The sequence below is a fragment of the Euphorbia lathyris genome, chromosome 5, assembly GCF_963576675.1.
Source record: "Euphorbia lathyris chromosome 5, ddEupLath1.1, whole genome shotgun sequence".
Lineage (NCBI taxonomy): Eukaryota > Viridiplantae > Streptophyta > Magnoliopsida > Malpighiales > Euphorbiaceae > Euphorbia > Euphorbia lathyris.
In genome coordinates this window covers 30,736,837-30,748,071 of record NC_088914.1, presented here as the reverse complement: position 1 = coordinate 30,748,071, position 11,235 = coordinate 30,736,837, and the positions used below count along the sequence as shown (strand labels likewise).

Here is an 11,235-nt window from a genome sequence, read left to right as displayed (position 1 = left end):
AATTTTTTCCTTCTGTATTTAGGAATAATTCTCGAGTCTTTGTGTAATAATTATTTTAGTGATGAATTTGACATTTAAACTTATCAAATATTTGAATAAATGGTGCCCTCCCAAATAAGATTGAGGATATTCTAATTTTTTTTTAATAAGATTACGCTGAATGAAAGTTTATTTCTCTGAATTAAATAATTAAACTATATTAATTTTTTTCTCATAAATTAAATTTTCTTACATCAAATTTAGTTTCTTTTTTTGATCTATTTTCCTCAAGTTGGATTCCCACATGATTAATCTCAACAAGAATATATTGCCATGAAGGGGGATATGTTAGAGTCCCAGTATTCTTTTTTATGTTTTAATTATTTCTTTAATAAATTTATCTCTATTAGGAAAACTAATTAAATGAGGCTTAGGAATTAGGCGGTGCTATTTGCTACGTGTTCATAACATACTTGTAATTCATTTTCTTTTTAAACTGAGTTTATCTTTTTTTTTTAATTAAATTTTTGAAATGTTAGTATTTGATTGGATGGAATACTAATTTGGATTGGACAAGGAAAACAAAAATGATTTAAATAGAAACAAAAAAATGGCAGTACTTAACCTTATCCAAAACCTTCACACTGATTAAGAAAAACCACCATAACTACTCTTTCTTTTCCCCTTGATTGACTACTCAAATCCAACTTCACATTTACACCTCCATTTCTGTTGATGGACTATAGCCTCTCCGCCACTCACTCAATCCTTTCTCTCCATCTTTCATCACCATCTAAATTAAAATATCTTGATTTTAATTTAGCGGCCCCTTTCGCTCTCAAGTTCCCTGATCGGAGACTACGCCGCCCGCTTCTACTTCTGGCCAGAGCGGGCTTCAGCCACTGCGAGCCTAGCAGAAGTAGTAGTGGTTTCAACACGCCTCTTCAGCTGCGTTCATCGGTTGGCAAGTTCCTCAATAGCGTCTTTCAGAATCAGAGAAACTTGTTTCAGGTTTTTGTTGCTGAAGAATTAAAGCTTTTGGCTGATGATCGGAACGGAGCCGTTTCTCGCATGTTTCTTAGCTCCGCCTCTGATGAAGCCTGCCTTCACAGGTTTGGTAGTTTGCTTTCTTAATAAGTTTTTAATTTAATCGAACTGGAGTCATACTCATCTAATCCAGAATTCTTAATTGGACTATGAATAAATGAGGTTGAAGTATAATTACTTTGATATTTTGTGTTTTTTGTATTTGTTTGAAGTTGATACGCCACTTTCAGTTCTTATTTGAATTGAAGTTCCCTTTAATATGGTGATCTAGAGATTAAGACAATCAAAAGTTTCAGTTTTATTTGGTCTCTACTTGTTATTTTCTGGTAAGAAGGCAAGCAAGTTAAGGTTTTACTGAATTATTTAGATTTAACCTTAAGCTCAATTATATAGGATACTTGATTCTTTCTTAAAGTAAATCATGAATTTGAGCTTCAGCATCACGAAATCTTATACCTGATTTGCCAACAGATGTTTTTCACATGTTCCTGTATTTGGCTTTCTCAACACTGGCAATGAAGCTACATGTGTTTCAGTTTTAGATCAACTTTGAACCAAGCTCAAACCTTCAAATTTAATCTTGGATGCGTGGTTGATACCAATTTTGTTAAAACACTAGGTTCACTCTACTACTAAGAAACAACGTTTAGAGCACAATTGCACACTTTAGCAAAGTAAAATCGTACTTTTGACAAAGAAATAAATTGTGATGATCGTCTGAGGTATATGTATAGGATATAATGGAAGAAAGCTAAGGAATCTATGATATAATAGGATAAAACCTAACAATATATTTAATTCAAGGGATTACTTCTGCATAATTGATATGCAATAATCCCTTTGAGCTTTTTATATTTCAGATTCCCCCTCTATTCTTCCATGTAATGTGGCAGACGGACATTAACATGTAGCAGTTATGCTAATCCATATAGTTTCCTATGAAGATGCCATCACTGCATTTTTCTTATAATCTGTAAATGATGTTGAAAGTGGGATGCAAGTTTAGAGTTTGCAATATGTTGACTTGTATGATTGAGAAGGAAGTTAATGATTCATGGTTTTAATAATATATGGGCCTGCTATCTTCGGCTCTGGGGGGTGCTGACCTAGTTAAGATGCCCCGGTACCCATTGAGAATGGCTTCCAACCTCTTCAATTGAAAAAAACAAAAATTAATGATTCATGGGACAGAGTATGACATATATTTTCTGGAAGGTCATTGTATAAATCCTTAAAATTTGTGTGGAAATATCAAATATCTCAAACTTTAGTTACTCTTCTCTGTTTAAATTTAGCCAAACAAATTTCTAGCAGCATGTTGAAAAACTTTGATGAAGTTCTAAATTGAGAGAGTGTGCTTCATTGTTGGTTTGAGTTTTTAATGAACTTCCTTTTAGACCTCGAAGAAAAGCCTTAACAATGTATGGTAAAGAGAGAATTTGCCAATTATGTGGATAATGATATCTTATTGCCCTGGGTTTTAGTTTAAGATGCAAGGGCAAATTTTTTTAAACATAGGTGCACTATTAGAAGTGCAGTTTTATTGTTTCTGAAAGAAGGTACTGATCCTTAATTCTTGAGTAGGTGGTCAAAGCTTATGTCCATTTGAAAGTTGATTTGATTTCCTATTTTGAGAATAGGAACTATAATAGGTGGAAGAAGTAGAGTAGTAGACAATCAGTTGATTATGAACTAGGATATCATTCTCTAGGTGCACCAGTTCATCTAGTTCAATATAGTAAATACGAACCATTCAATGATTTGTGGATTTGAACTTCTTTACGTTGATGTACTTCATAAATGCTTTAGTCTGTAACTAATTAGAAGATATATCTGATTGCCAGGAGAATTGCTCAACTGAAAGAACATGACTGCCAAATTGCAGTTCAAGATGTTATGTACATGCTCATGTTGTACAAATTCTCTGAAATTAGAGTCCCTTTGGTTCCGAAGCTCTCAAGATGCATTTACAATGGAAGACTAGAGATAGTGCCTTCAAAGGACTGGGAGCTAGAGTCAATTCATAGCCTTGAGATTTTACAGATGGTAAGAGAACATGTCGCTGCTGTAATTGGCTTGAAAGCAAATTCTAGTGTCACGGATAGCTGGGCAACAACTGAGATACAAAGACTTCAGATTGGTCGACTATACGCAAACTCAATCATGTATGGTTATTTTGTGAAGTCTGCCTCCAACAGACTTTTTCTGGAACAGTGTCTATCTGTATCCCACCAGAATGTTCCTCTAAGTTGCCGGACCTCCCTTCAATTTCCAGAACCATTACTTCATGGGCAAACAGATCGCCTTTTCAGTCACATAAGCAACACTCAATCCATTCCATCAAGTCGAGGGTCAAGCAAGCCGAGCTCAAAACACGAAAACTTGAAATGCTACATGATGAATTTTGATGCTGCAGCCTTGCGGATATGTGCTAAATTGAGATCCAGAGAGGCAGCAAATTTGATGGAGATGCATAGCGGTGCACTTTTTGGCGATGGAACGGAGGAAGATGAGGTTATTTTGACATCATTTTCAAGCCTGAAGAGATTAATTTTGGAGGCAGTTGCTTTTGGTTCCTTCCTTTGGGAGACAGAAGAGTATGTGAACTCTGTTTTTAAGCTTAAAGATAACCAGTAGGAAAGGATTGGCAGTTGCGTTTCACCTTTGTGATGTACATATGAGTTTTATGATATGCCCTTAGAAAGATTTCAGTAGTTTGCTGAAAAATGTAAATTTGTGCCATAAATAATAAAGTTTATAAAACTGTTTTCTCCAAATGTTCTGTTTCAGTTTTTGAGGCAAAGGCATCTCCTTGTGGTTCATGCAAAGAACCATTGAGTGTATTGTGGGATTGAATTCTAAAACGTGCAAGCAAGAATATCATTTGTAGTGTAATTTAACTTGGGCTGTATGGATTCCTTTGAAGTTTCATGCAGTTTATTTAAAAATTAACGTGTAAGGAAATGACAAGGTAAAAATAAAAATAAAAATACTTGTAATTTTACCTCAATGTTAGAAAGAGTATAATTAACATTGATAGGCTGATGAGTCTTGTTCCGTAAGGAATCTTTGTCTTAGGAGGAAACCTTTACAGATGGAGTTCTGGTGTTTCTTGAGTGTTCCTTTGCTCAAAGGAGGCCGAGCTTCTAAGGACGCTTTTGGACATACTCCGTTGCACGTGATCTTTAAGTCTAAAATGGGTGGCATGATGTCATTTTCCATGATATCAGATACCATAATAACATTAAGATTACTTTGATCTATATTTCAGTTAATTAAGCATAATTGTTTATTTATATATATAATTATATATATATATATGTATATATATATATGTTATATATATTTCAAGCATAATGGTAACTATTTATTTACCATAAACTAATCCTAACTAGATTTTGAATTCTATTAAATTCTATTATAGATTACACTGGCAATAATATCTGAAATTGGTTCAACTTGTCATCGTTAGACGTAAAATTATTCTTGACTATCAACGTTAAACGTATTTATATCTTATCTTGCATAAAAAATAATGGGATAATGTCCAAATTTGCCCTATCATTTTTGGTAAAGTGTAGATTTACCTTCAATGTACGAAATGATGTAATTTTACCCCTAATGTTTTCAAACAATATCAACTTTACTCTTACCTGCAAAAAAATTAAACAAGCTAGTTTACTATTATTTGATTCATTATTTAATTCTCGCATTAGACCTTTCAAGTATTAATTATGTCTAAAATATTTATTTTGTTACTAATGCAGTTTCAAACAACCTGCCAAAATGTTAATATTTAGATCTGTCACATATAAGTTAATCAGAAAAAAATGTCTCCAATATTTACTATGTGATGTGGCTGTATCATGTAGGTCCCTCAATAAGCCTGCGGTAAAATATAAATAGGGTCAAAGGAAGGACCAGAGTCCGACTAACTCGCTCTGATGCCTTAGCTTTTAGGGATGATATAAGGATGAGCACGACAATAAATCAAAGCTAGAACATATAAGCTTAATGAATGAAAGTGTAGGTTAGAGGTGTCTTACTCTATTTATAGTGTGATTGGAATAGATTGAGGTAGTTATAGATCTTGGAGCTTATTAGGATATGTATCACCTGTTGATAGAAGTATGTATATCCATTAGACGGGATTTGGTATTCCTCAAACCTACTAGGTGTGTGATTGGTAGGATTGAGTGTGATTATCCAGAAAGGGTTGGTCTTGGCTGGCCCAATATTCACTACAATAAAAAGAAAAAAATGGTTTTAACAACACTATTATAGCAACACTTAAGTGCATCGTTTAGAATACATAATGTATTTGAGAAAATGATATTTTGAGTATAGTTGGGCTTTTCTCAAACCCAACCCTTATGCCTGACTTCAAACCCAACCCACTTATTTTCTCAAATCCCAATATTGATCTCTCGGGTTACAATTATGTGTGATCAAGTTGTTGGAGATAACTGATCCTTTGTGATAAAGCCACGTGGATCTTGTGTCCGAGTGACAACTCGAGCTTTACTGATTCGCCGCGTGGATCAATTTATATCCTTATGATATATCACTATGTTATTAAAACAATTATGAACAACTTGAGAAAATACACGAAACTGTTTCAACTTATCTATAAATTTGTTTGGATGAAAATGTGGCAATTCAATAACCGTCAAATCGATCCGTTCAAATTTTCTATTAGTTAGAGATAAAATTGATCTTGCTTGACAATGTTATGGATAAAATTGCATTATTTTATAAGCTGTGGGTAAATCTATGCTTCCCTAAAAAGAAGATTCACAAATTTATACCTAATAAAACCTTGAGAAACTGGAATTTTGAAGATGAATAGAGTTCATGTAGCCTGAAAATTCATGGAAATATCTAAACTTACTCCTGTTAGGCCATTGGTTGGTGTTTCTAAGTGAAGAGCAAAACTTAACTTGGATAAAAATTTGTCCTGTCTGTTCTCACACTTTGCCAAACAAGGTCTAGAAAATATTTCTATCTTTATTTGATGACGCACAAGCTCCTGGTTAGGGTAAGAAATCCTGCTCTTGGAAGCAACTTATATTTTTCTGATTACTTTACTTATTGCTTTCTGTAAAAGCAACCTGCAAAATATTTAAACTTTGTGTCATTTTATGCTCTCCACTGATTTTAGACTTGAAAGTTTTATTTATTTTTAAAATCCAGCTTGAATTTGGCATCTATATCTCATTCATATTTTAATTAAATAATTAACAAGGTCCATGTCCAAGCCTTAATAGATGTAATAAAATAATTGGCGACCATCTAATTAAAATTAACAAAGTATTAGTTAGAATAATGTAATAGAAAAAGTCATGTCTTGAATTTTTTAGAAGATGTGTGATGAGTGAAGACAACAAGTACCCATCTGACACTACACGTAAAACACAGATCATCTAATGTAAATTCAACTCTTCCGACCAACTATATAACTAATCTTAAACTCTTAATAATACCTTGTACTGTTCTACAAGTTTTGGAGGAGATGATAGTATTTATTTTCAGGTTAATCTTCTTCACTATAAACACATTATCCAATCTGATTTCACGCCTGATTTTCACTACATGTGCACAGCTTTTTGTGTTGTTCATCCAAGCATTTCGGGTGCCGGGACAAGCGGCACACGGAGCACTACAGCGGATAGGAGAGGCTATAAAGGGATGTTTGGAGACAATATTGCAGATGATATTGGAAGGTATAAGTAGCTTAATATCAAGTGGTTTTGATGCTCTTATTGAAGCAGTGAAGGGGTCAGTAAGTGTAACAGGATCAGGTATTGGGAGTTTAGTGGAGAATACAAGAACTTCACTTGATGAATTGCTTAAAGATGTACCTGAGATTGGTCAAGAGTTTTATGATATGGTTTCTACTTTGGTAGTTGATTTGTTGAATAATTATAAGGATGCTTTAGGATATGTTACAGAAAATGCTTGATTTCTTTTCTTCGATCGTTTGTTTTAAAAATTGTTCTTGTAATATATTGTTAGGTTTGGTTCTTAAAACTCATTAATTTTTTTTCTTTTTTTCTCTACCAAATTCCTTATAGTGATTTTCTTTTCTAACTATGTCTATTAGAAAGCAATCTTTCAACTAGTTTAAGCAATTACAAACCCTTTCGATTAGTGGAGATTTAGGATCCGACTAGAAGGATGGTTTAAAGAGGTTAGTAAAATAAGACTTAAAAAGGATAATGTTGTGGAACAAATTATTAGGAAATATATAAGATAAGAAACCTACTATTTCTATTTTAGCGAATTAAAAGTCAAAATAATCTTTTAACTTGACAGGATTAAATCGATTTTTAGATATCAATTTAATATTGAAATTGTCAAATTAGTCTAAATTTTACAAATTTTAAATATTATAATTGATTGTATTTTAATTGGTTATCAAAATTTATCAACTTTAAGATCTGTTTTGACCTTTAATTTATTTTCAACGGTCCAAATTAAAGCATTGTGAAATATATGGTTTCGTCTCAGTAAAATTATCCTTTTTGTTATATAATATTGTAATATTTATTTTATATTATATTCATTAAAATTTGTTAATATTATTTTTTAAAAATAAAATAAAATATCAAATAGAGGAAAATTTAATAATTTTACCATTAATTTTTCTTTCATCTCCACCAACTATTATCAATTCATTCCTCGTTCGAAATATATATAAAAGGAGTCAAACTCTTCATTCCTTTTAAAAACTCTTCCATTAGAGTATTTATATCTTTACAATTATGAGATGTGAGATCTATTACCACATTATTAGAATTTCAATTCCACTTTTAAAAATATTTCATCCCTATAATTGCTTTACAATTGAAACATCACTTTTAGTAAAGGGTGTGGTTAGGAATCTTCAAAGGACTTTTGACATTCAGTCGTCCATTGGAAGTCCTTTACGCTCTTCAAGCTTTTATAGAATAGCAAACATCTTTTGGATGAGCATGAAATGGAACATTCCTAAAACATTTATCATACCGTTCAGTTTTTGGATATCATTTAGCTTTTGAGATGGCTCCATTTTGATTATCGTCCGAATCTTGTCAGGATTGGTCTCGTTTCCCCTTTGGGATATTATGAATCCCAAGAATTTTCCTGAATCTACCCCGAAAGTGCATTTTTCGGGATTGATCTTTAGGTTGTATGATTTTAATGTGGAGAAGACCAATTAGAGGTCTTTGGAGTGTTCCTCCTTCGTTTTACTTTTTATGATTATGTCATTGGCATATACCTCTTCTTTATTCCCAATCAAGTCTTTAAATATTTCATTCACTAGCCACTGATACATTGCTCCTGCATTTTTTAGATCGAAGGGCATTATATTGTAATAATACGTACCTCTGTGAGTGATGAAGCTAGTTTTTTCTTTATCCTTTGGGTTCATGGGTATATGATGATAGCCTTAGGCTGCATCAACATGGAATATATTGCATACCATATTGTAAAGTTATGAGCATATCAATAAGAGGCAGAGGTTGTGAATCTTTTGGACAGACTTTGTTTAGGTCAGTGAAGTCCACTCAGAGCCTCCACTTTCTGTTGGTCTTTTTGACTAATACCATATTAGCTCTCCACTTGGGGTACTTTACTGGTTCGAGGTGGCCACAATCTATTAACTTCTTGACCTCGACACTGATAATATTTTTTCCTTTCTGGACCATGTTTTCTCTTTTTTTTATAAACACCTTATACTGATTCATCGATGTTGAGGCATGACGTCTAGTGATATGTCCGTGACATCTACTGGACACCAGGCGAAAGCATCAATGTTGTCTTTTAAACATTAGTGATGTGTGTTTTGACTAGTTCAACTAGCTCGACGGCTATTTGAAATGGCTTGCCTTCTGCTGACCATACTATAAGGAGCCAACTAGTTCTGCTCTTTCTCGCTCTTTTTCTTTATTGTCCTCCACCTAGGGTTTCATGTTCAAGGATAATATGTACATCTATGAGCTACCAACTGGCAATCATAGTTAGTGATATTAAAGAGAAATTTCAAAATGACAGGCAAGACAAAATCTAGGTTATGTTTCCAATTGGCAAAATTTTCAAGTGAAAATGATAAATTAAAGTGGTGATCTGGGTTATTTATAGAAAAAGCGAAATGAAATAACTAAGCAGAGAAAAGTGATTGGACAAAATATCGTCTGACCTAAACAATATTACTAATTTTTTTCTAACATCAAAGACCATAAGTACCATGGTGTCACACTTAGGTGTCGAATTTAACAAATATAATTTTCTACTTTGAAATTTGTAAAAATTGCAAGTAGGGTCAAGATCCACGTAGATTAATCTACGTTTTTGAAAAATAATAAATAAAATAGAGAGTTTTGAAATCAAGCGATTCAACAATTTAAAATAAATAAATCGAACAAAAAAAAACAATTTAAAATAAAGAAAATGAAATAGGAATTTATGGAAATAAGAAAATGATAGCCAAAATTTACTTGAGCATTGATTCCATTTAATTGATTATTGAATAGAAATACAAATTTGTCTGAAATGAAATGGGTATAAATATTTTTTCGGATGAAAAAATGGTTATAAATATTAATAAGTTGTAATACTTTTGTTTTTTCTTAATTGTAACTTAGATAGGAATTAATCTACAAACAAATCTTGTTTATGAATCAATCCTAAATTAACTTTTAAAATTTAGTTGTAAATATATTTAGAATAAGAAAAGCCATAGTTTCCATCCAATAATACTCAAATTGGATTGTTTATTATTTTCACAAATATAATTCTAACAATTTTATTTCATCGAATGCAATTTTTCTACTTTATTATTGGATTGAATAAGTATGAATGAATTTAAAGATCCAAATAGAAGTATATATTTGATAAAAATATGATGCCGATATTAAAATCAAATAAATCTCAAAATTGCAAAAAAACATTCAAACACTAAAGAAGAAAAATATAAATAAAGAACATTTCTCATCAGTTTTATTAATCAAATCTTGATAAATCAGGACTAGAATAAAGATTTTAGACACTTATGAATTAAAAAAAAATTGCAAAAAAAGTGTCTCCATTCTAAAGTTTCTCACTTCTTGTAAAGGATTAAAGCAAGTTTCAAAAAAGATATTTTCTCCTAAAATTTAGGTCACAAACTAACTTTATCTCACACAATTCTGTTTTTAAATAAACTTTACAAAATGATCTTTTTGATTGGTTAGAATATCAAATCAGAAAAATAAACTATAAATAAAATTAAGGGTAAGTTTCAAATACAGCCCTTGTGTTTCTTTAACTTGTGGTTGGTTTTGTTGCAAAAAGAGTAATGAGATTTTGCTTATTTTAGATTGAGATTGTCAATTTAGCGGTTCATGACCTTAAAATAGAAGACTTCTTTAATTCTTCAACTTTTTAGTTTTAAAGTTATTTCATTGTTATTTGGTTAAGAAACAGAAAGTGATATTGGAACACTGATTGGAATCAGATTCACAATCATAAACTCATGTTAATCTATCAATATCTAAAGCAGAAGCGTATCTGAGTCCATAGCGCATCGGATTGAAACAAGTAACACATCTACACTTGATGAGAATTGTAGATTTAGAATGATAATGGCTTAGAGACCAAAACCATATATTTATAGAGAAAAACTAATTGTTGCAATTACTATTCTGCCTAGCATATAATTAGAATATTGCAACAGTGTATCTACACATATTTAAGCTCATATCCATTATATATGTCTTAGGTCCATAAACTAAATTAGATCATTTAATATATACTAATATATGATATCCCATAATTTACTATATTATACATGTAAAGCCCATATTGTGAATTTTAATCCAACAAGTGAATGTTTGAAAAGAGAAAACTCCAAAAATTGTGGTTTTGAAAAATAAAAAAACATGACTCCATAGTAAATCCGGTGCTAAGCAAAATTCTGAATTTGCTTATAGTGATCTATTATTCTTCCGAATATGCTTCAAAAGGTATCTACTCCAATTTATCCAAACTGTGTAACATGGATTTAAAAGGTCAATAGATATGAAGAGGTAAATAGAATATTTTTAAAACATAGAACGAAGTTCAATTTTCCGAATAAATACACGGATAAGATGCATTAGACCATTTTTTATTTTGATATTAGGTCATTTTTATTTCTTAAAATAAGTTTTTTATTTTTATTTGGGATAAAGTACAAAAATACATCTA

The 11,235-nt window shown here is 31.6% G+C and overlaps 1 protein-coding gene across 1 annotated transcript; it reads left to right on the top strand.

The window, feature by feature from the left end:
* The first annotated feature begins 599 nt into the window (after positions 1–599).
* On the top strand, positions 600–3,803 carry LOC136230878 (UV-B-induced protein At3g17800, chloroplastic-like). The gene is made up of 2 exons (XM_066020072.1): positions 600–1,091; positions 2,871–3,803. The coding sequence occupies exons 1-2, from the start codon at positions 715–717 to the stop codon at positions 3,661–3,663; spliced, it is 1,170 nt and encodes a 389-aa protein (XP_065876144.1). The 5' UTR covers positions 600–714; the 3' UTR covers positions 3,664–3,803.
* Positions 3,804–11,235: the final 7,432 nt, after the last annotated feature.